Here is a 23,414-nt window from a genome sequence, read left to right as displayed (position 1 = left end):
TCGCTTGAACTTGGGAGGCGGAGGTTGCAGTAAGCCACGATTGCACCACTGCACTCCAGCCTGGGTGACAGAGCAAGACTCCATCTCAAAAAAATAAAAATAAATAAATAAAAAATAAGACATGTTTGACATGTTTACAGATAAAATCTAATTTGGAAAGCTTTACAGGGTATGCTTTAGGAAGATTAAAGTAATTGTTTTTTAGGTGCCTAAATCATTTCATCTACCAACTTTCTCATTTCCTCATCCTTGAAATTCGGATGTGGGGAGAGACTGAAATAATTTTCTCTAACTGTCTACCCAGCTCTGAAACAATATAAACCAAGCAGGGTAGACTTCACTAGGCTGTTGTGCCAAAACCTTACATGCTTCATGGCCCCTATCAAAATACTTTACAGAGTGCAGGTGCTTAATACATGTTTGCTTAATTGGTCAACAAATAGATGGATAGAATGGAAAACAGTAAAAACCTACCTTTTAGGTAGGCCTAAGCACTTAAAAATTGTGTTTCTAATGTGCTGTGGTTGGCATTGGTATATTTATATCTGTAAATCTACAAAAATCAGGTTGTAGTCTCAGTATGTAAGGCTGGATGTAACTGATAAAAATAATTTTTATTTCAAAGGCTTTATTTATGAATAATAATGTTTCAATGTTGATGAAGCATTGTCCAAAGGAGACATGGAAGTAGAAAGTTGTTACTTCCTAAATTCTCCTTCCTGTCAGGGTCCCCATCATTCTGTGAACATTTCCTTACTTTATGGCACAAGGGGTTCCAGGCTTTTCCTGCCTGTCTTGGTTTCTACTCTTTGTCCAAAAACTCCTGATTCTTTCTAGTGGACAGTGGTATTTAGAAAACAGAATATGGACACTAGATCTTCTGGGGTGCTTTTGGGGTGAACTACCCTTAAGCATCACAGTGGACAGAGCTGTACATACACATGTTTATTCACAGTACACATATATTTACAGGTATCTTTAATTGTTCTTTAGACATATTGAGAAGTGATGAGTTCACACTAATTCCAATCCAGTATTACAAGGTTTATTCTTATGTTCTGGTGTTCTCTCTTTCCGTATTTGCAACTCCCTTATCCAATACTGAGAAATGTGGTTGTGTTATCCTTATAGATTTATATATTTGATTAATCCCTTTCCGTGTGACTACGTGTATGCTGCAGCTGCCACTGTCTCTCCCTTGTAAATGGCCTCCTCTCTCCATTCAAGTTCTGACTTCCTGTGCCAGGGAGACCATCCATGTTGAAACTCTCCTCACCTCAGTCCAATTTCTGACACACCACACAAGGGATGTCTTGCCCCACAGAGTGTGCTTTGCAATCTGCTTGGGCTTCCACAGTCTGCAGGAGGCTGCTTTCCACACCCCATTTGGACTCACCCCTCTTTTGGGGAGACACTTTCCATGTGCTGCATGGTCTCTATCGCCGTCCAACAGGCCTCTCTTCTACGCAGATACAAAGAAATGCACGTTAGTCCTCTGTATTTCATGTCACTGTGTGTTTATTCATAACTTGAGACACCTGACATGGGTGATGACCTGGGAAGACCTCAGGACCTTTTAGGAAGATCTTCTTAGTGTACAGGGTGATGGCTGCAGCTAATGAGCTTGTTTGTAGTTGATTTGTCTGGGCTTCTCTGAGCCCTGTGTAGTTCTATTATTCTTCACCTTGTTCTCCAGGGAGGAATGCCAATTTCATGGTTCTAAAAGTCCTAGGTTTTTCCTTCCATACTAACATATATTTATGTCAGTACTTGTCTCCCTTACTGAATTGGATCTTCCTAAGGTCACAAGCTGTATCTTAATCACTTTCTTTTTTCTTCTTCCTAATGCAACCTCCTTCCTCACCTGCCAGTGTTTACAGAACACCTTAAAGGTGCAACAGCAGCTGCTCCCGATAGCCCACCACATGCCTCTTTCCATTCTCTCCCTTCAAAGTGGGAACTGGGGCTGGGGGTCACCTTCCAAAACTTTCAGGTGCACAGACATTCTAATCACCTCTCATTCATCTTGCTAGAACCAAAGGCTTGAGAACCACAGGCTTGAGAACCACAACCAGATGTTTTGTTCTCAGCATTCGAAGGCCTGCCTGAAGTCTAACTTCCTCAAGGACTGATCCTATGCTCTGTTCTGGTTACTGAACACCCATTGACCACAGATATGTAGAAGGACTCTGATTGCAATGGGTACCATGTGAAAGGGGGAAATAAATACATGCAAATAAAAAAACCTATAGGTTATTCATCTTTGTTTTCAGTGTGTGTGAATATTCTAGATGGTGTGACCGAGCCAATATTGAGAAGAAACAACTTTTTAAAAGCGCTGTATGATATCTGACTGATCATCAAATAATGGGGCACAAGTTATTCTCATCAGCATTCAAAGACTATGTAGAAAACCAATTATCAGTTGGGGATTGATGCAATTAGAGAAGGTGTTTTGAAGGAGAGGACTTTAAGCCAGATCTTAGGGCAATCTACCTAATCCTGCTCCAACTACTTTTTTTTTTTTTCCTAAGAAACTGTTTCTGCTGAATTGTCTACAAAGAAGCCAACATTAGCTTTGACTACTAGTAGCTGGCATGCTATGTCCCAGAAATGGGGAGACACTTTTGAGATTGGCTTTCACAATTTGTAGCTGCTATCTAAAGAGAAAAAGGTATATTTGCTGGGCTGGAGTTTTCACTTATCCAATTCATCTTTAACTCTTTTAGAACCTACGATCTTCTTTTGGCTTTGTTGACTACTTACCTTCTTACTATATCTCTCCTGATCCTATGTCCCCAAGGTATAGGACCAAGAGCAAAAGATTCAAAGCGCTAACAAGATGATTTTCCGGCTTGACAGAAGGAAGAATTTTCCAGGAAGTACTGTGGTTTCCTGTCCAGAATAGAGGCTGGATGACTGTTGGTGGGGATGTTTTGAACAAGGCATAAGTGCCCATCGGGGCAAAGAAGAACTTAAGCATCTACTCTAGGCCAGAGGCAGTGTTATAAACTGGAAATTTTAACATAAAGCATTTTCTTCAGAAGCTCATAATCTAGTTGAAGAGACAAGGAAATCAAAGCCTGCAACAAAATTCAAAAGTTATAATAGCAACATGCACAGGGTTTTACAATGGCACCAATAAGGAACAGAACGGATTAGCATCTAACAAATTGGGCCATTATGGGGGTGGAGTTAGGGGAGGAAATAGGTTAATGTCAGAGATTAATTATAGATAGAGATGACACTTTAGGTAAATTTAATGGATGACTAGAAGTTCACCAGCAAACAGGGAAAGTAACCTCATTCATCCATTCAGCAATTATTCACTGAGCAATTACTCTGTGCCACGTACATACTGACTTTGAGGCATAATAGTGAGCAAATCAGACATTATTTATGCCCTCAGAAATTTTAAACTACCTGTAAAAAATAGACATTAAGCAGATATTTATACAAGTAATATGTGACTGGAAGTAAATGTAATGAAAGTAAAGGCTGTCTAGAAAGTTCAGGAAGGACTGATTTTAGCTGGAGAATGCAGGTGGAGTTCAGAGTTCTCCACGGTTAGAGTTGAAGAATGATGGGAGTTAACCAGGTATGGTGTGTGTGGAAGGCACAGAGGTTTAAAACAGCATAGAGTGTCCAAGAACATAAACTTTAGTGCTGGAACTTAAACTTATCCTGGTGTCAATGTGGAGCCGCCAAAGCATTTTAAGCAGGAAAATGTAATGATCCTTGTGCATTTTAGAAAGATTACTCTGATGTGGAGAGTGAGTTGAAGGAGAATAAAGCCACAAACAAGAAAGTGGTTTTAGCATGATTTCAATAATTCAGGAGAGAAAATGTGATACTGAATCAAGTCATAGGTGGTTGAATTGAAGGAAAAATCAAGAATCTTCAAAGAAAAGTCAAAGATCTTTAAGACAGGTAAAATTGTCAAGACTTTGAATACAGGTGGTAAGCAAGGTGGGTAAAAAAGTTAAGGGTGGGCCGGGCATGGTAGCTCACGCCTGTAATCCCAGCACTTTGGAAGCCCAAGGCAGATGAATCACCTGAGGTCAGGAGTTCGAGACCAGCCTGGCCAACATGACAAAATCCCATCTCTACTAAAAATACAAAAATAACCGGGTGTGGTGGCACGCGCCTGTAATCCCAATTACCTGGGAGGCTGAGGCAGGAGAATCACTTGAACCCAGGAGAAGGAGGTTGCAGTGGGCCGAGATCACACCATTTGCATTCCAGCCAGAGTGATAAGAGTGAAACTCCGTCAAAAAAAAAAAAAAAAAGGTTAAGGGTGGCTTCCGTGTTTCAAGTTTGGCTAACCATATGTGTACAGCTTCATTGCACTGACAGAAAATATAGAAAGAGAAAGCTGTGATGAATTCAGCGCTAGACTAGTTGACCCAAGGTACAGGAGCAGATATGTTTAGTAGAAGTTGGGTCTGAGAAAAGCTCAGGAGAGAGTAGGTATTTCAAGGACTGATTGTGAATGATAAGAAATTAGATCACAAAAAGGCAAAGAGAGGTAATGTGTACAGTGAGAGAAGAATTTATCTATTAGTTGTATTGAAAGCATTTCATTCTTCAAGTAATGCAGCTCTGTTTAACAGTGCTTTTTGTGTTACCATAGTAAAACCTTATTAAATCAGGAAGGCCATGAGCAGTCCTTAACCAGATGGGGTCTGTAAATCCCATACTTCCCTCTGAAGGCATGATTATGAATAACCTCAGCAACAATATTTGCCATACTTGAGAAATGAAGAATCCTTCTGATGAATGTCCGGGTGTCTCCTATCATGCTCTTGCTATTTCCCAGAGGTCTTGGAATATCGATAAAGTTGGTTCGTTTAAGGGGTGTAAACGGGACTATTCCCTCATTGTTCTTCATCACTGAGTGAATTCAGAGAGCCACCATAAAGAACATTATCTTTGTCATGTTCCTAGAATTGCTGATAAGTGCTTTTCTTCCTTTAATATTGTAGAAAGAGAGAGTGATAGAGAATGAACTTTCAGCCTCTATTATCTCTTGTGTAGGTCAGAAACTCAACAGAAAATTTGTGAATTTCCATTCCTCTTATAATAGCATGGAGAAATAGAAAACTTCCCCCCATGCAAAATACTTGCATGCAACATACTCCTCATTCACCCTCTGGTTCTGATGATCACCTGAGATTTTGCTATATAACTAGAGTGAATATGCAATTTATTGACCAAATAGGGACATTTTTGAGAAAGAAAAGGGATGCAATTTGTAACTGTCCCAGGACAGCATGCATAAATCGGACTGTTCTTAGCAAATCAAGACTTAGAGTCCATTTACATTTAATAGCAATGCACCAGGCCAACGCTGTTGGTCCTTGCCCTTCTCAGCTTTCTCCTCTCTAAAGTCTAGGATTCAGGCTTGGTAAAAGGTGAGATTTATATGATCTGAAGAGAAACCAGGGAATGGATCCTGACTTGGATACCAGTCCAAAGAGATATGGAGTTTTTATAATTTTACTGAATCAGTAAGTAGTTCTAGTACTGATTTCTCTACCCTTCATAACCAATCATGTTTGTGTTTTCTTACTGGGAGATCCCTGAAGACATGTCTGTGAAATTTGTTAAGCTTTTGAAAGTATTTTAGAATTGATAAATTCATTGTTTCAAAAGATCTGCAAAATAGCACATAAAATAGAGCTTCATTTGTGAAAAATGTATCCTGTATACATGTGTGGATGTGCGGATGTGTGCAGGTATATACAAAGACAAATACCTATAGGAATTACTGCTGCAAAATTACAGTGATTTTCTTTCTTATTTTCTTTCTTTCTTTCTTTCTTTCTTTCTTTCTTTCTTTCTTTCTTTCTTTCTTTCTTTCTTTCTCTCTCTCTTTCTTTCTCTTTCTTTTTTTCCCTCTCTTCCTTCCTTCCTTCCTTCCTTCCTTCCTTCCTTCCTTCCTTCCTTCCTTCCTTCCTTCCTTCTTTCCTTCTATCTTTTTCTCTTTTTTTTTTGACAGGGTCTAGCTCTGTCACCCAGGCTGGAGGGCAGTGGCGTGATCTCTGCTAACTGCAACCTCTGCCTCCTGGGTTCATGTAATTCTCCTGCCTCAGTCACCCAAGTAGCTGGGACTACAGGTGCATGCCACCATACCTGGTTAACTTTTGTACTTTTAGTAGAGACGGGGTTTCACCATGTTGGCCCGGCTAGTCTTGAACTCCTGCCCTCAAGTGATCCACCCATCTCAGCTTCCCAAAGTGTTGGGATTACAGGCATGTGCCACTGCACCCAGCCCGTTATTTTCAATAAGTAGAATTTGGGATACTTTTTATCTCAACGTTGCTTAATTTATACCGTACTATAGTTCTGCTTAGATTTCCTACATGAATATTACATGTTACAACAGTAGATATAAAAGCCTTTTTCATTTGGGAAAAGAAGAGGTAATGAAAGATCTAGGCTAGCAGAACATTGGCAGTGTTCCCCCCCAGAAGGCTATAGTGGATGTTTTTTAATCTACCTCTTATTCAGAAACTTTGGGACAAAACGTAAACTTTGTTTCGTTCCCTTCCTTCTCCTTCTCATCTCTAGAGGCTTTACCCATGGATTGTGACAATGACAATGACCAGATGGTTGGGGGCTATACCTGTAACAAGAATGCCCTTCCCTGCCAGGTGTCCCTGTACATTGGATCTCACCTATCTGGGGCTCTCATCAGCAGCCAGTGGGGGCTGTGAGCAGCTCACTGCCATTGACCATGGTGTGGACCCTGGAGTGTCCCTAGAGGATGTCCATTCCTCCTGTGGGTTGCCTTCCTTGGTCTGAGGTCTGCTGATTCATCCTGTTAGGAAACAAGGCCTTGGCAGAGAGGTGCAGGAGAGAAAAAGGAAATCTGTCTTACGGCGCTCTTCTTGAGCATCCTCTTCTCTCTAAGAAAAAATATCTCCCTTTTCTTTTCCATGGTTCTCTGCTCTTGTGACCTGAATCCCAATACTATTGTCTTCACCAGTCTCCAGCCTTTCAAATTAACTTCAAGGTCTCCCTCTCCATGGACACCTGACTTTCTGCTGACAGTACACACATTGTTCTCTTCTCTCTTGACACATTTCTGGCAGCTGGTAGTGCAACTTCTAGCTGCTGAGAGAGAGTTTCAAAAATGAGAGTCCTCAGCTCACTGCATCTATTTTTGCATGGAACAGAGTCCCCCAGCTGACAAAGCTTTTTTTAAGGTTCACTAGTGGGCCCAGCTTTGTCTCTGGGCCAATTCATTTGCTTGCAAGGTTCTGATGGGTTGACGCAGAATGGGCTATGGGTATGAAAGTAAGACCCAGCTGCTTAGTAAAAGCTCTGCAGCCTCTTTCTTTCTTTCTGGAAAATTCCAGGTGAGATTAGGAGAACCTAATCTTGCAGCTCCTGGAGGGACCGAACAGCTCATTAATGCAGTTAAGATCATCATACACTCCAAATACAAGAGGGCAACCATGGGACATTACCTCATACTAATCAAGCTGACCAAACCTGCTGTCCTCAACAAAAGCATAAACACCAGCTCCCGACCCAAAAGCAGTACTCAGTGCCTGATCTGAGACTGAGACAGCACACAGCTTTCTGCCAGTGGGTGAGCCTCAGTGTGATTCAGTTACAGGAGAGTTGGAGTTCAGTTAGGCTGTGGGATGGTTGAGGCTGAGGTATGGAAACTTTGGTTTCCTCCTCTGAAAAATGGGAATAAAAATAATAATAATTCCTAGCTCACTAGTTGAGTTTAAGGATTAGATAATATGTAAAATAAGTTTAGATCATTATCCTCAGCAAACTAACACAGGAACAGAAAACCAGATACCGCCTGTTCTCACTTGTAAGTGGGAGCTGAACGATGAGAACACGTGGACACAGGGAGGGAAACAACACACACTGGGGCCTGTTGGGAGGATGGGGTGGGGAGGTAGAACACTAGGAAAAATAGCTAATGCATGCTGGGTTTAATGCCTAGGTGAATGGTTGACCTATGTAACAAACCTGCACATCCTGCACATGCACCCCAGAACTCAAAATAAAAATAAACTTTTTAAAAATAAATAAACAAAATGAGCTTAGAACAGTAAGTGCTCAAGAAATGTTCATTGTTATTATAATTATTATTATCAGTTTGTTGCTGCCCTTTGGGGGACCTGACCCTCTGGGGAGTTTGGAGAGAGGGGCACTAGGAGGGTTTGGAGAAGTTCCTATCTACGGGGGGATGGGTGTCACTTACTGTCTGAGGATAACGGTTATCACCATGTATTTTATTCAAGAATGAGTTCTTCCACAGAATACAGTTCAAAGAGTAAAGAAAAGGCTGGATCCTAGCTCCCTAATTCCTTGCAATGTTTAAAAGTGCCTGTGCACTCCAACAGCACAGGCTATGAAGCCTTCCTGGGCCCGATCAGTGACAGCATGGTGTTCCTGGCTTTCTTGAGCACAGGAAGAATGCCTGTCAGCTGGGTTTAATTTATCCCTACCCTGGGCCCTGCATCTGCTCAGGAGGTAGGCACACTTCTGATATGCACTTCCTCTCCTTTTGGGATGACTCTAGTTGTCCTGTGGTCTGCAATGGAATTCCTCAGGGTATCATTTCCATGGGTGCAGGTTGTGCCCACAAAGGCAAACCTGGCATTTATTCCACAGTTTGAAACTACATCAAATGGGTCCAGACATCATGGAAAGCAAACTGAGGGATTTCTATCCTCCCTGGGTCCAGGTCCAGAACCTGGAATCCACGGTAACTGTCTTACCTCTGGAGGGGCTCATATTTCTCACATAGAGATGTCAATAAAATACTTTCACTAAAACTGATGTTGCCATCCTTTAAAATTATTCCAGGTTTCAAGGGAAAGATTTAGAGTAGTGTTTCACCAAAATGAGGTAGACAAATCACCTACATTAGAATAATTGCAAGGAGTTTTTAAAAATGTTATACTACTGGGTTCTACCAATAATCAAAATTCTTCCACATTTCTAACCACAACTTTCTTATGATGTTTATGGGCTCCAGGATTACAGAACATTGGCCCAGAAAGGGTCTTTCCTTCCTCTGCAACCTTTGGCTGAGCTCAGCTTGCTACTATGAGGGCATTAGCCATGCTTAGTCAGACCAGCACAGGCTGCTACCATGATTTTCTTTAAACCTATACAACTGGCAACTACAGAGATAGCTTGCTTCAGAGCACCTCAAACATCAAAGTCTACTTATTTATGTGAAAAAGTAAATGCTTAAGTGATAAATACCAAGATAAAACAAAGTTTGCCAAGGAACATCAAAGCCTGCCCTTCCAACAGTAAGAAAAGAACCTTATAAATCTATCCTCCTGTATCACATAAAGATGAGCTTCTTGCTGCTACCCAGATGAGTTGCCATCCATTCTTACAAAGTTCTTTGTTGCATTAAATGATGACATATTCTTTTGTGACTTCCACTTCTTTGTGTGTGTCCTGTCATCTAGAATCTCGTGGCATGATTCGGTGTTTCTAACACAAGAGTGCTTCAGATGTTCGATAGTAACTAACACATTCCTTAGCATATCTTTTCTAGGCCCTGGTCTCTAGCCACCACTGAGTGATGGGATCTGCACTCCTCTAACCAAGTCCTCAAGACATAGTTCCCTTTGGCTATATCTGTTCAAGTCATGGTAGTTGGAGCAGATGCTCTCCACAGACGCCAAAATGGGCAGTAGGGTTGGCAGCGCAGTGATGGAGGATTTTGAATGAGAACAGGGGAAAGCTCAAGAAGGTAGCTGCCAGCTTCAAAGGAACTGGAAGAAGGCTTGGAGTTGTCAGTTTGGTCATGGGAACTGGTAAGAGCAAGAATGAATGCTGTCTCGAAGGAGTCAGGATACCAGCATGGATATTAGCACAGAAAACTGGGGACAGGCGAGCACCCATTTACTGGAAATGGTGCCAAATGTTGACTTGGTCACAGGGAACAGGGCAAAGCCGAGATGCCTGAACAGAGAAGAGACAAGATCTCAGGTGGGCAATCAGCAAAGGTAGCCTGTTGCTGTGTCACTGGCCTCTCTGTCTTCTTGGATTCCACTTGTCTAGGAATGGCATTATATCTAATTGTGAGTGAAAACCAAGTCTGATACTAGTACTTAAAAAACTAGAATGATTAGAGAGCTATTAGTATGAGCTAGGCAGATTTTTACATGGAGTGTGATTTCTTTGTGTCTTAAATCAATCTTTGGTGGCATTGATTCTTCTCAGCTTTGAGTCATTAGTAAATCAGCTGTTTGGCTTCTATGTTCTCAAATCAGAGACAGTAGGGATTTTCTTACTGGAGTTCATACGGCTGTGAGATAAGACTTGAGAGAACATCTGTTAATCAACAGCATCTACCTTGTAGTGTCACATCAAGAACCTTAACTGCAAAAATATCATGAAAAAAATCAACAAGTACTTTGCAGAAAACAAGGATGCTAGGTTCCAGATCTTCTCCTCATTCTGCAACCTAATAAGCTCACCCAAAGGAAAATGGGTTTAGTTTGACATGACTTACTCTTAGTGAACCAGTGTTCTCTGCTAAATTCACTAAATATTCCTAATCTGATGACTGTCACTCAAAGGGAGTGGGGTGGGGAGAGTGACAATGATTCTGAAGCTCTAAGGGTCACTGTATTTGTGAATTGTTTGCCCCCCACCTTGTGTCTCAGTGGAACTGAGTCATTCTTCCTAGGCTGTAATTCAAGATGCCTGTAAGTTTCTGTTTTCTACTCTCCAAACTACAATTTCCAAAATTGTAACAGGAAAGCATGGCTGAGCTAAGTAACACTTCTCTTTGGAAACCAATTTATTTGGATTTAGGAAATGCATCCCATAATATTAAGGTGAGTCTATTAAAGGGGGCTGGGATAATGGAGCTAGGAGGAAATAAAAAATACAGTTAGAATTAATAAATGTTCAATAGCGGAGTAGAGTGACTATAGTTAACAACAATGTATTATATATTTCAAAATAGCTAGAAGAGAGGATTGGAAATGTTCCCAACACATAGAAATGATTAATACTCTAGATGATGGATACCCCAAACACCCTGAATTGACCATTACACATTCTGTGCATGTAACAAAATATCATGTGCATCCCATAAATGTGTGCAAATGTTATGCATTCATGAAAAAAATTTTTTAAATTATCAAGTTCCTATTATATGCTCAACATTGTTGTGGGGATATAACTACATTTGACTGAAATTGTCTTTATCTAAAAATTAATATGAAGTATGTATTATACATTAAAAATTAATATGAGGTGCATATTATACATTCTTTCCATGTTTCATGTCATTTACCACTTATGATGCTCTATTTGGTTGTTAGCTTCAATTTAATCTCCATCTTCATCTCTGTTTTTCTTCCTAATCCCATTTCCTTCTGATCTAATAGAATGCTTTCTCTCCATAAATTCCTCACTGACCCCTTATATTCAGAAGTGGCAAATTTGCAATTATTTCATGATAGCATTCGTGCATGTTCTGACAGCTGTGGGGTTCACATATATACACTTGTCTGTTTCTGTGATAAAAAAAATTTCTTTTGTGAGGTATGCTTTACCATCGAATTTTACGTGATGGAGGTAGAATATGGGCATGAACAGGAATACAGAGCAATGTAAAGTAAATTCTGACAGAGACGGAAGTTTGTACCTTAACAAAACTCTAATATGTGGATGAAAAATTGTGTTAGTTTGTCCTATTTTTCCATTAGTTTCTGTGGGTATTCATTTTATACTGAGTATTTTAAAGTTCACAGACCAATAAAAAGCTAGAAACAGAATAAAGTCTAGAATGCTGGTCACCACATTTAAATGTTCTTTCTCCACATTTTATTGTTTCTGATACTTTGATGTACATTTTCTGCCTCTGTCAAGATTTCCTTTTTTTCCTGCATTATTCTCTGTCACTCTAATACCCCAGCCCTAAATATCCATTCCTCCACTTCTTCCTTTCTCCCGAAAGCATTTGGAGTAAAGTAAAAAGTGAGATATTCTCAATAAGATTACTAATTTTATTTTAAGCCATTCTTGATCATTGAAACTGAACCACTATTTAATTTTCAATCTAGAGACAGGGTATGAAAATGGTTTCTTCCCTATCTTCTAGAGCAGGGTTGACCAACTATGGCCTAAGGAAAAAAATCTGGCCTACAGCTGACTTTAGTAAATAAGCTTTTACTGAAACACAGCCAAACTCATTTATTTACATGCTTTAATTGCAGGCCAGCAGAGTATTATGACAGACTACATTGCCAGCCAAGTATGTGAAACATTTACTGTTAGGGCTTCTATTGGAAAGGTTTGCTAAGCCATGCAAACAATTTTTTTTTTGAGACGGAGTCTCGCTCTGTCGCCCAGGCTGGAATGCAGTGGCCATCTCAGCTCACTACAAGCTCTGCCTCCAGGGTTTACGCCATTCTCCTGCCTCAGCCTCCCGAGTAGCTGGGACTACAGGCGCCCGCCACCTCTCCCAGCTAGTTTTTTTGTATTTTTTTAGTAGAGACGGGGTTTCACCGCGTTAGCCAGGATGGTCTCGATCTCCTGACCTCGTGATCCGCCCGTCTCGGCCTCCCAAAGTGCTGGGATTACAGGCTTGAGCCACCGCGCCCGGCCCATGCAAACAATTTTATGGAGAGAATCACATGTAGCCAGAGGAAAAATGCCTCCAAACTAATTCCACCCTTGAGCAGGTTCTCAAGAAAACTTAGATCTGGTTCTAGGGTTCAATTTCTCCAGAAAGATCATTCTATTCACTAATAATGATTTTCTATATGTTACAAAGATGAGCAATTCAGCTTAATGTAGACTTCCAGGTTCACAAGTGTATACTTTATACCTTATTCTCTTTTGCACTTTTTTTCCCCTGACTATTTATAGGGGGTGTGTGTGTGTATGTGTGTTAGTACTCATTTTTTTTTCAGGAAAAAAATGTTTACTTAAAATTGTCTCCACACACTAGAGTGGCTAAAAGCCAGTATGATCTAGTGATGTATTAGCTACAAAAGTGGCTGGAGAAGATAAGAAAAAAAAAAGTCTATGGAGAAAAAGAGTATGAAATTGCCTTCAGAGTCTGGAGCCCTTTCTTCTTGCCAATACAAATGTCAATATATTTGTTGGAACCTAATCAGCCCCTAAGTTAGGCACAAGTTCAAATAGTCTTCCAAAGCCACTAAGTCGTGTGCATGGGAAAAAGAGGTGACAAATACAGGCTAGTTAAATATTGGCATCTGCCCACGGGTCACCCTGTGTTTGAAGTTTGAAAAAGAAGTATAGATACTGACCAACTCTGCTGAGCAAAAGAAAAAATATGGGCATTCCCCACAGCTGATAGATCTTGTGAGAAGAGGCTGAGGAAGGAGGCCCCCACACATTGTAGCATGTCCAGTATTAATTACAAATAAGAATTTATTGATGTCATCGGGAAGAGAACTTTTGCACACATAAAATGCAGACAAAAATACTTCATCGAGTCTGAGAACTTTCAACCCACTTCTCCAGTGTCACACTTTACAAAATGACTCACAGTATCTCAGAAACACAGGATATCTTACAGGTCCAAGCTCCCACACAATAATGTAAGAATATTTGACTCAGATGTACTCAGATGTATTCACACGAATGACAAATACACATGCATATGTACAAAGGCGCCTCATACTAATCCTGTATTCACCTGGCCTCTTCTACAGGGAGCATTCTCCTAATCACTTTCACTTAACATCCCGATCCACTCTGCTCCACACCCCTTCCACTCACAGGCAGCACTGCAGCACCACCATTTTCCTTGGTTTTGCCCACCCTCATTTCCCCAGTCATCTACCTAACACCAGGTTTCCCGAAGGCTGGTAGACTCATCACTAGCAGTCCTCAACATAATTTTAGATAGTACTCAGATGAGCATTTTTATTTGAAAAGCATGTGTTCATTTTAGTATGCATTAGATAAAAAAGAAACGTCGATGTCATTGCTAAAAAGAGTCTAAAAAATAAGTCTATTTAAAAATCAAGATGTAAGTGGTTTACATGCAAAAAAAAAAAAGTAAAAGAATGATATGGAAATAACTGAAGTCTGGAAACTGAAGTCTAGAAATCATCACTTAGCATTTTCCTCACATGCCCTCCACTGCTTGAGATGGCTGGAGAACCATCCCAGCAGCCAGACAGGGCTACTTTTCTTGTCTCAGGATTTTTTGTGTGGGAAATTGCAACTGTTCCTAGATGATAACCCACACCACCTACTCCTAATCTGGCAACTCTCACTCTTTTGCTCCTGGAAGGAGTCCAAATGATCAAGCCCAGGGCACACTACAGGCAGCTTTCTAGGCCAAAAGAGTACATGAGCCAATTATTCTAAAAAGTTCTACAATGCTGTATTTTTTATATGGGCCAAGATCTCTGAGGAATCTCTGGGGAAGTTCCAAGAATGATGTAGAATTAAACAAGTTCTATCACCTCACAGGTTAAAGTATCAGCAATGGAAAATATTGAACAGGCTAAAAAGACTCCTCCTTTCTCATCTGGGCACCGCTCCTTCCCTTACTCCTTAATATTTTCTAATTTTTAGGCATCAATTAAAGGCAGCTCCCCACTTTGGGTGCCATTTATTCGGTAGTTATTGAGTGCCTGTATTGTCCCACAGCTCAAGGCACTTTTTAAAGCCTATCGCCTTAGAAGCAAAGCCCTATTTCCCTGCTTTCTCCCTTAGAGCTCTGGTTCTCAACTGGGGATGATTTTGCCTCCCAGGTTACATTTGGCAATATCTGGTGACATTCTTGGTCATTACAACTGGGAGACAAAGGTATTGCTGTTTTCTTTCAGACACCAGCCATACGCAGATAAACATCCTGCAATGCACAGGACAGTTACCCACAACCAAGAAATATCTGGCCCAGCATGTCTGTAGTGCCAAGGTTGAGAAACTCTGCTGATGAGTACGTCATCTTGATAGCAGTAGCAGTTCAAATGTAAAAGAAGCAGAAACTACTTCAGGAGTGATAGTTTGCTTAAGCAGAAATAGATTCCGATAGGACGTTTCAAATGTATTGCATAGATGTCAAATCTAGCTACCTCTGGCCAGGAGTTACTTCTCACTGAGATTCACTCAACTGTATGTTTCTGTCATGTTGTATTAATTCGTAAAACTCCTACTCTAGCAACCTATTTCTTGGATTTTCCAGAATTCCAAATAGTCCTTGAAGTTAGCCATTAGTTTGGTAGAGTTCAAACTCTTCTCCCTTATTTTATTTCATTTTTATTTTTTGAGACAGAGTCTCACTCTGTTGCCAGGCTGGAGTGCAGTGGCGTGATCTCGGCTCACTGCAACCTCCACTCCCAGGTTCAAGCGATTCCCCTGCCTCAGCCTCCTGAGTAGCTGGGACTACAGGTGTCTACCACCATGCCTGGCTAATTTTTTGTGTGTTTTAGTAGAGACGGGGTTTCACCATGTTGGCCAGGATGGTCTCGATCTCCTGACCTCGTGATCTGCCCACCTCGGCCTCCCAAAGTGCTGGGATTATAGGCATGAGCCACCACGCCTGGCCCTGTTCTCTCTTATCATATTCATGGCATCACTTGTGAGAGCATGAACCCTGAAGTGAGGCTGTTTAAGTTTTAACCATAGATTGGCCACTTAACAGCTATGAAACTTTGATATACTCACTTGACTTCTTTTAGCCTCTTTTTACACATCTCTTAAATGGTGAAATTTGTAGTTTAACATTTACAGTGCTGCTTGTGAAGATTGAATGAGTTGATGCATATAATCCACTTCCACAGTGCTGGACACACAGTAAATACTTTATAAATTTCAGTTGTGTTATCATTGTCCAATAATTTTGCATTATCTTGGCATCCAGATTTTGGTGAACTTACTGAGATAAGTGTTTCACAGTGGTCAGGATCACAGAGTCTGAAGGAAGATTTTTCTGGGTTGGAATGCTGATGTTACCATGTATTTGCTATGTCAGATCTTCTACAGTTTCGTGTGCCTTAGTTTTCACATCTGTAAAGTGGGAATTATAATAGGTATCTTATATGGTTGTTGTGAAGATTGCTAAATTAATATAGGCAAATACTTAAAATATCCCTGACATGCACAGCAAACTGTACTTATGTACTTACTCAATAAGTACTTAGAATAAGTACAGTAAGCTCAAGATAATTATAAGCTCAAGATAATTATCAGTTATTAGCATTTTTAAACTTTCCTTTTTTTCTCTAAGTTCAATTAAGAGCAATCTTCTTTTTCTCAGGGAAACAAGCTGTTCCTTTAATAATGAAAAGGTGAAGTACCACCTGTTGGGTACTATGCTTACTGACCGGGTGATGAGGTTGTTGGGACTCCAAGCCTCAGTGTCACGTAATTTACTTACGTAAAAAACCTGCATGTGTACCATTTAATTTGTAATAAGAGTTGAAATTTAAAAAAGAGAAAAGCTAACATGGATATATAAGACCAGAGCGGTCATAAGACAAATATATAATTGTAAAAGAGTCCACATTATGAAACTTCAAGAATGCAGTAGTTCTTAGAATAAACATTTACAGTTGAGACACCCAACTACTTAAGAGTTTTTATCTGGGAATCCGGACACCTGCAACTCTGTCCTGTGACCTTACTTACCTATTATGGGGCACAGTTTTCACCAGGTGGTTTTATTACTTTCAGTCCCATGAACCCCTAGAAAAGTAGGCAAATGTTAATGTTTAAAATTGATGTTAAGTTATCTTCCATATGTCACAGATTTTAGATTTAGATTTGTGAGTTTACAGTGAAATCACTTTTCTGGCACATGTGGCCATGAATGTCAAGACAAGTCCGGAGGGATAAATAGCTGTGGAAGAAAAGCTGTCATCCTATTTCCCAGTCCAGGTGAAGTGAGCAACCATGAAGACCTTCATCTTCCTTGCTCTCCTGGGAGCTGCTGGTAAGTCTCTTTTAATGAGTGAATCAGTGGGTGTCTACCATAAACTTAAGTTTGTACTTTATACTCTGGAAGACAACAATGAATGCTGAACCTGGTCTCTGTATTCAAGAAGCTTAAAATATGGAAACAATTGTGTAAAATACATACGTTTGTGGATAATTAAATTTCACTTGTTGGAGGAAGATCACAGTTAGCAAAAGTGATCAGGGTAGAAGAGATAAAGACACAGGACTTGCTCTCAACTTCTGGGTAAAATTAATGAAGAAGGAGAGAAAAGGAAAAGATAGCCCAGATTAAGGAGGCGCTTATCCTGACCTTTCCAAGAATTTGGAGTTAATAATTGAAGATAATCGTATGCTTTTAAAGAGGCTGCAGGTGTCAGAGCCTGCATCTTCTCCACACTAAAGGGCTAGTGATATAAAGCCAACGGGAAAAGCGATTTTCTTTCTCATGAATAAAAGCTATGGGCTGTGTTTTACAATATTTCTGCCATGGAACTCTCTCTAGTGTAAAGTAACATGTCATTTCATAATGAATATAATAGAAAAATGATGAGTTATCCTTTTATACTACTAAATTTTATACGACTCAAACTTAATACTAAATTTTCTCAAGTTAGGTAGGTATAAATTCAATGCATCTGTCTACATACCTGCTAACTTCTTTCCTAAAAGTATTAAAAATATCTGAACAATGGGGCTCATAAAAATATAATCACAAACTTTTAGAGCTACAAGATTTCTTAATAAATCAGTGGGCTAGACTTTAAAAGCTGAATAAATTCATAAGTGTTGGAAAGATAATTGGGATAAGAGGAAAGGCTGAAGAGGGTCATCCTATAATGCTCTGTAAAATGATTTTAATAAAAATTCTAGACTGGAATCAAGAAGAGAAATTAGGAGAGCAAAAGTATAAATCTCTAATTTCCTTCCAGACCAGAAAATTCTCAGGTGACTTTTTAAAGCTTCCTTTCTGTTATCGTATGGAACTCTCTCTCCCATACCAACATCCCACCAACCACCACAAACCAACATCAGCATGACTACTGAAAAGCATTACACCTAATTGCATGGCTGCGGAGCAGAGTTCTGTGAAAAAAGTTTCTTTGTGTCTTCAGGAAGTGATATTCAAGACATTTACTGTGTCGAGAGTTTCTGATCTTTGTGTGTGTGTGTGTGTGGCTGAATAGTACATATATTTAAAAAAGAATGCATTTATCAGAGTTAAAGCATAAATTAAAAATAGATACTTATAATGTTATAAGTGGGGTACAATTTAAAGGTATGGAATAATAAATCCCCCCCCCCACCAAATTACCTTAAAACCACCATTTACTGATCATGTGAGACAAGAGAACATTCTGCTCTTTTGGTAAATCTGAGAAAACTTCGTGGTATTGTAGAAACTTTAAGATGGATCTGTTTAACTGTTCCCAACTTTCCTCTGTCAGTCACTTTCCCCACTAGTGATGATGATGACAAGATCGTTGGGGGCTACACCTGTCAGAGGAATTCTGTTCTCTATCAGGTGTCCCTGAATGCTGGCTATCACTTCTGTGGCGGCTCCCTCATCGATAAAAAATGGGTGGTGTCCGCAGCTCACTGCTACAAGTCGTAAGTCATTGATACTCACTTTCTTATGCACTAAGATTAATTAATCCTCTATCCCTGACAAAACACAATTCAGAGTAAACTGCAGAGTTGTGCTTGAGGGTGAGGCATTCAGACTTCCAGAGACTTTTTATTTTCTCAGGTATTATCTGGTGTATAAAGGGGCTTTTGCATGGGAGGTACCCTTCAGGATTCCCTGATGTCTTCCCAAATGATGGTATTCAAGATACGGAAGGGAAATTGTGAGTGGTGAAGTATCCCTAGAAATAGCTTATGACATGAATCAGTACATAGTGCTAATTGCTATAGCTCAGCCAGTATAAACTGTATATGGAGGCAATAAAATACAGAGAATTTACAGTGCAACATTAAAAATATGCATGATTCATTCTGCTCCTTAACATTCTGCCATTTCTCCGACTCTTGCTTCATTCCCTGTGATAATTGATGATCCCAACCAGAGAGAAATGGCAAATGCTGATCAAACTCCACCAACTTCCTTTTTATCTCCAACTGTTTTATTCAAGTCCTTGGGTTCTCATTCCCATTCCTTACTATTTTAACAAGATGGCAGGCTGTGAGTCTGCACTTGCAGTGACACTCCCCTAAGGAAAACTCTAACCTGTACCATGTGTTGGTGCAGAATGCTACCTTAAGTGCACAATTACTGTGTGACTGAATGCTTGAAAAGGATGGTGTCTGTGTTTATGCTCATAAATGGGGGGTCAGGAGAAGTGGAAATAGCTCAAACTAGATACTTAGAAACCTATTACATCTTTTAATCCAGCCAAATCCAAGTGCGTCTGGGAGAATACAACACTAAGGTCTATGAAGGCAATGAACAATTCATAAATGCAGCCAAGATTATTCGCCACCCCAAGTATAACTCAGCCACCATTGATAATGACATCATGCTGATTAAGCTGAGCTCAGCCGCCACCATCAACTCTCAAGTGGCCACCGTCTCTCTACCAAGATCCTGTGCAGCGGCTGGTACTCAGTGCCTCATCTCTGGCTGGGGCAACACGCTGAGCAGTGGCAGTAAGTGTCACCTGAAATAGAAGTACCAAGTATGACAGTTTTAGAGCTGAATGACATGTGGAAAGTCAGCTAGTCCAAACTCACTTAAGGCTAAGTTCCCAGAGCATAGTTTTTGGATATATGGAATCTCAGAAATATACTATTAATAACTGAAATTAAGAAGATTCTTTTGCTGGAACCATGTAGAAGACACAATAATGAAGTGCTATGAAGATACCAGGGTATTTAACTGAAGTGTGATTAGTGATGGGCAGAGAACTATAAACTGAGGAGGTAAACAGAACAAAGACTCAGGGATTTGGTCTTGCCTGGAGCATATATCTGCTTGAGAAATAAAGTCATAGATGTGAGATCGTGGTCACTGATGCTAGTGTCAGAGAAAGAACAATTCATTGATTAGAACTATTTGGGAAAGCTTCTAGAAAAAAAAATATTATTCTCTCAAATGAGAAGTCATTGGCTAATTGAAAGAAAGAGTGAGAGTATTGGGGAAGAGGGGAGAAGTATTGAGAAGGAAATTTTTGGAAACCTCATGAGTGATCTTGCATTTTTTACTCTTCCACTCCACAGCCAACTACCCTGACCTCCTGCAGTGTCTGAAGGCTCCCATTCTCTCTAACACTGCTTGCCGCACAGCCTACCCGGGCAAGATTACTACAAACATGATATGTCTGGGATTCCTGGAGGGTGGAAAGGACTCTTGCCAGGTTAGTTTCTTTGTACTGCTTCTCAATTCCAGCTCATTCTTAGTTTTCTCCACCATAATTCCCCTTTTCAGAAACACAGAGGATTGTAAAACTGTCCCTATAACTGATTGTGAGAGGTGAAGGATAGGCTTGGAACAAATTAAATATTTTATTTTTATTGTATTAATGTCTAGGTTTAAGAGTTAAAAGATGCACAGAAGATGGTGTGCAAATAGTACTTCCAAGTGCCCTTCTGAGGAGGTAAACTGAGGAAAGGAACTCTAGTGGAAGGAGCAGAGCCAGTTAAGCAGCATGAAACCTCCATAGTCCTCACCTCCTCTTGGCCCAATTGGCCTACCACAAAAAAAGAAGGGGCTCAAATAAGGTATAAGGAAGACTAACTACTGATAGAGTAAGTAGATTGAGGGTTGGAGGGTTTCAAGAGGAAGAGAAAGTGCTTCATGGTGGATCAGCAGTGTGGGACAATGGCCCCAGTGCAATAGAAGAACATCTTACAGTCCATTCTCCCATCTGGTCATAAATAAGAGCTCTAATATCCCTTCCTTTTTGCCCAGAGTGACTCTGGTGGCCCTGTGGTCTGCAACAGCGAACTCCAGGGCATTGTCTCCTGGGGCAATGGTTGTGCTCAGAAGAACAAACCTGGAGTCTACACTAAAGTTTGCAACTACGTGAAATGGATTCAGCAGACCATTGCTGCCAACTAAACACCTTTATCTCTTCATGTTGCATATCCTATTCATCAACTTCACCTTCTTTCTATGCCAAAAAACAGTATCTAAATAAAAATATACTGTCTTGTACCACATCTTTCCAAGAATGGTCCCTGTCGGTATCAACTTTCTCTTGAAACTAGCTGTTAAGAAGGTGGACATAGGGTCAGACTATTATATTGAGAAAATGTGAAAGGTTATTGATATGATTTGGCTCTGTGTCCCCACTCAAATCTCAGGTAGAATTGTAACTCCCAGTGTTGGAGGTGGGGCCTGGTGGAAGGTGATTGAATCGTGGGGGCAGGCTTTCCTCTTGCTGTTCCTGTGATAGAGTTCTCCCAAAACCTGCTTGGTTCAAGTGGGTAGCACCCTGCTAATCCTGCCATCCACGTGAAGATGTGCTTGCTTTCCCTTCTACCATGATTATAAGTTTCCTGAGGCCTTCCAAGAAGCAGAAGCCTGTACAGTCAGCAGAACCATGAGCTGCCTAAACCTCTTTTCTTTATAAATTACGCAGTTGCAGGTGCGTCTTTATAGCAGTGTGAGAATGGACTAATACAGTTATTTAGTCATTAATTCAACCTAATCAATATAAGTTTACTGATTGCCAACTATATGCCAAACTCTATGTGATACACTGAGAATAAAAGGATGAGCAAGTTTAGAGGTCACTGTTACCACCACCTTTTTTTTTTTTACAAAGTCAAGAACTTAGAAAACATGTCTGATAAATTTTGCTTAAGATTTGACTACAGTATACATTTTGACGTGCATTTCTGGGGCCAGGTATGGTGGCTCATGACTGTAAAACAAACTCTTTGAGAAGCCAGGCTGGGAGGATCACTTGAGGTCAGGAGTTTGAGATCAGCCTGGGCAACACAGAGACCAGCCTGGACAGCACTGCCTCTACAAAAAATCAAAAAATGATCTGGGCATGGTGGTGCATGCCTATAGTTCCAGCCACTTGAAAAGCTAAAGTGAGAAGATTGCTTGAGCCCAGGAGTTTGAGGCTGCAGTGAGCTTTGACTGTGCCACTGCACTTCAGCCTGGGAGACACAAGACCCTATCTCTAAAAATAAAAATCAATTAATTGAAAACATGAACTTTTATAGTAGATCATGCATTCATACCTTACCAGATATAATGACACTGAAATGCAGAAAATTAAAATTAATTGCCCGAAATCATTTAAATAATTCACAGTGAAGCTAAGATAAAGCCCACGTGGGTATTCCCAGTGGATTGCTGCTGATATAACAAAATGGTCTTTTTTTCCTTTTTCTTCAATCTATCTGAAACTCTGCAAGGCTAGGTAACAGAAACCTCTAGATGCAGAAATACTTAAAATTCACAGGTTTCCTGTGTTTTCCAAGGTTTCACCTACCTGTATATTCCTTTCTTCCAAGATCTTTCTTGTTTTCCAACTAGAAATTTGCTATAGCACGTCTGGTCTCTGGAGACAATTTGTGCCTGTTTTTCACCACAAGTTCCCCCAAATCCCAGACCAGATGATGTGCTAATTTAAACTATAAACAAAAACAAAAAAGTACAAATGCAGATAAGTTTGCAGAAAATAGATATTGCCCCTTGAGGTCATAAATGGCTACAGATGTATTAATTGTTCTCTTCAGTCCTGTCTGGAGAGTGCATCACAGACTCTGACTTTAGTTCTTCCATGAGTCATCCCTCAAATCTTCTTTGTGCTGTGCATCATTGAAAGGAGGGCTTGGAGCAGAAGACGCTGCACATGCATCTCATGATTATCTGGAATGAGACAAGGGAAAAGACACACTGGGATCAGAGAACAGAATGGTACAGGTTCAGGCAGTTGGAAATGGGAGTGTATTTGTGGTTCAGTGATAAGGTGAAGGAAGGGTACTGTCTTAGGCAGCTCAGTCAGCTATAACAAAAATATCACAGACTGGGTGGCTTGCACAACAGACACTTATTTCTTGCAGTGGAGGCTGTGAAGTCCAAGATCAAGACACCAGGTAGTGTGGTGTCTGATGAGGATAGCTTCCAGGTTTCCTAATGGCCATCTTCTAGTTGCATCCACTCACGGCCAAGAGAGCCAGTTCTAGTCCTTTTTCTCTTCTTACAAATTAGTACATTAATCCCACCATGGGGACACCACTGTCTAGACCTTATCTAAACCTAATTACCTCCCAAAGACTCCACCTCAACACCATCCCATTGGAGGTTGAATTTTTAATATATGAATGGGGTGGGGGGGCACAAACATGCAGTCCATAATAAATATTTCAGAGGAGGAGAGTATTAAAAGATATATTTGCCCATTAGCAATTTTCTATCCTTTTGCAAAGGGCACATTTGTAGAGAAAAGCTGAGCCCTTAATACTGCCTTATCACTGCCCCTAAAATGCAGCCAAAATTGCTTAGCCTTGGATTCAAC

General features: G+C 40.3%; 1 protein-coding gene across 2 annotated transcripts; it reads left to right on the top strand.

Annotated features, from left to right (window-relative positions):
* Nucleotides 1-16,893: 16,893 nt before the first annotated feature.
* LOC111521537 (trypsin-like) lies at nucleotides 16,894-20,995 on the top strand. Of its 2 annotated transcripts, none has more exons than XM_023184947.1 (5): nucleotides 16,894-16,933; nucleotides 18,384-18,546; nucleotides 19,331-19,584; nucleotides 20,155-20,291; nucleotides 20,846-20,995. In XM_023184947.1, the coding sequence occupies exons 1-5, from the start codon at nucleotides 16,894-16,896 to the stop codon at nucleotides 20,993-20,995; spliced, it is 744 nt and encodes a 247-aa protein (XP_023040715.1). The 2 variants fall into 2 exon arrangements, with proteins under 2 accessions (XP_023040715.1, XP_023040716.1); XM_023184948.1 differs by having other exon boundaries at nucleotides 16,894-16,937; nucleotides 18,400-18,546.
* Nucleotides 20,996-23,414: the final 2,419 nt, after the last annotated feature.

Source organism: Piliocolobus tephrosceles, chromosome 8 (assembly GCF_002776525.5).
Source record: "Piliocolobus tephrosceles isolate RC106 chromosome 8, ASM277652v3, whole genome shotgun sequence".
In the NCBI taxonomy this organism is placed as follows: Eukaryota; Metazoa; Chordata; class Mammalia; order Primates; family Cercopithecidae; genus Piliocolobus; species Piliocolobus tephrosceles.
This window is presented reverse-complemented; position numbering and strand designations above follow the sequence as displayed.

What these genes read in the sequence shown, in the direction of transcription:
- LOC111521537 (XM_023184947.1), top strand. Translation starts at nt 16,894, where the DNA reads ATGAAGACCTTCATCTTCCTTGCTCTCCTGGGAGCTGCTG. An exon ending in CAACACGCTGAGCAGTGGCA is followed by an intron (nt 19,585 to 20,154) that starts GTAAGTGTCACC and finishes TCCACTCCACAG; the next exon opens with CCAACTACCCTGACCTCCTG. An exon ending in GTGGAAAGGACTCTTGCCAG is followed by an intron (nt 20,292 to 20,845) that starts GTTAGTTTCTTT and finishes CTTTTTGCCCAG; the next exon opens with AGTGACTCTGGTGGCCCTGT.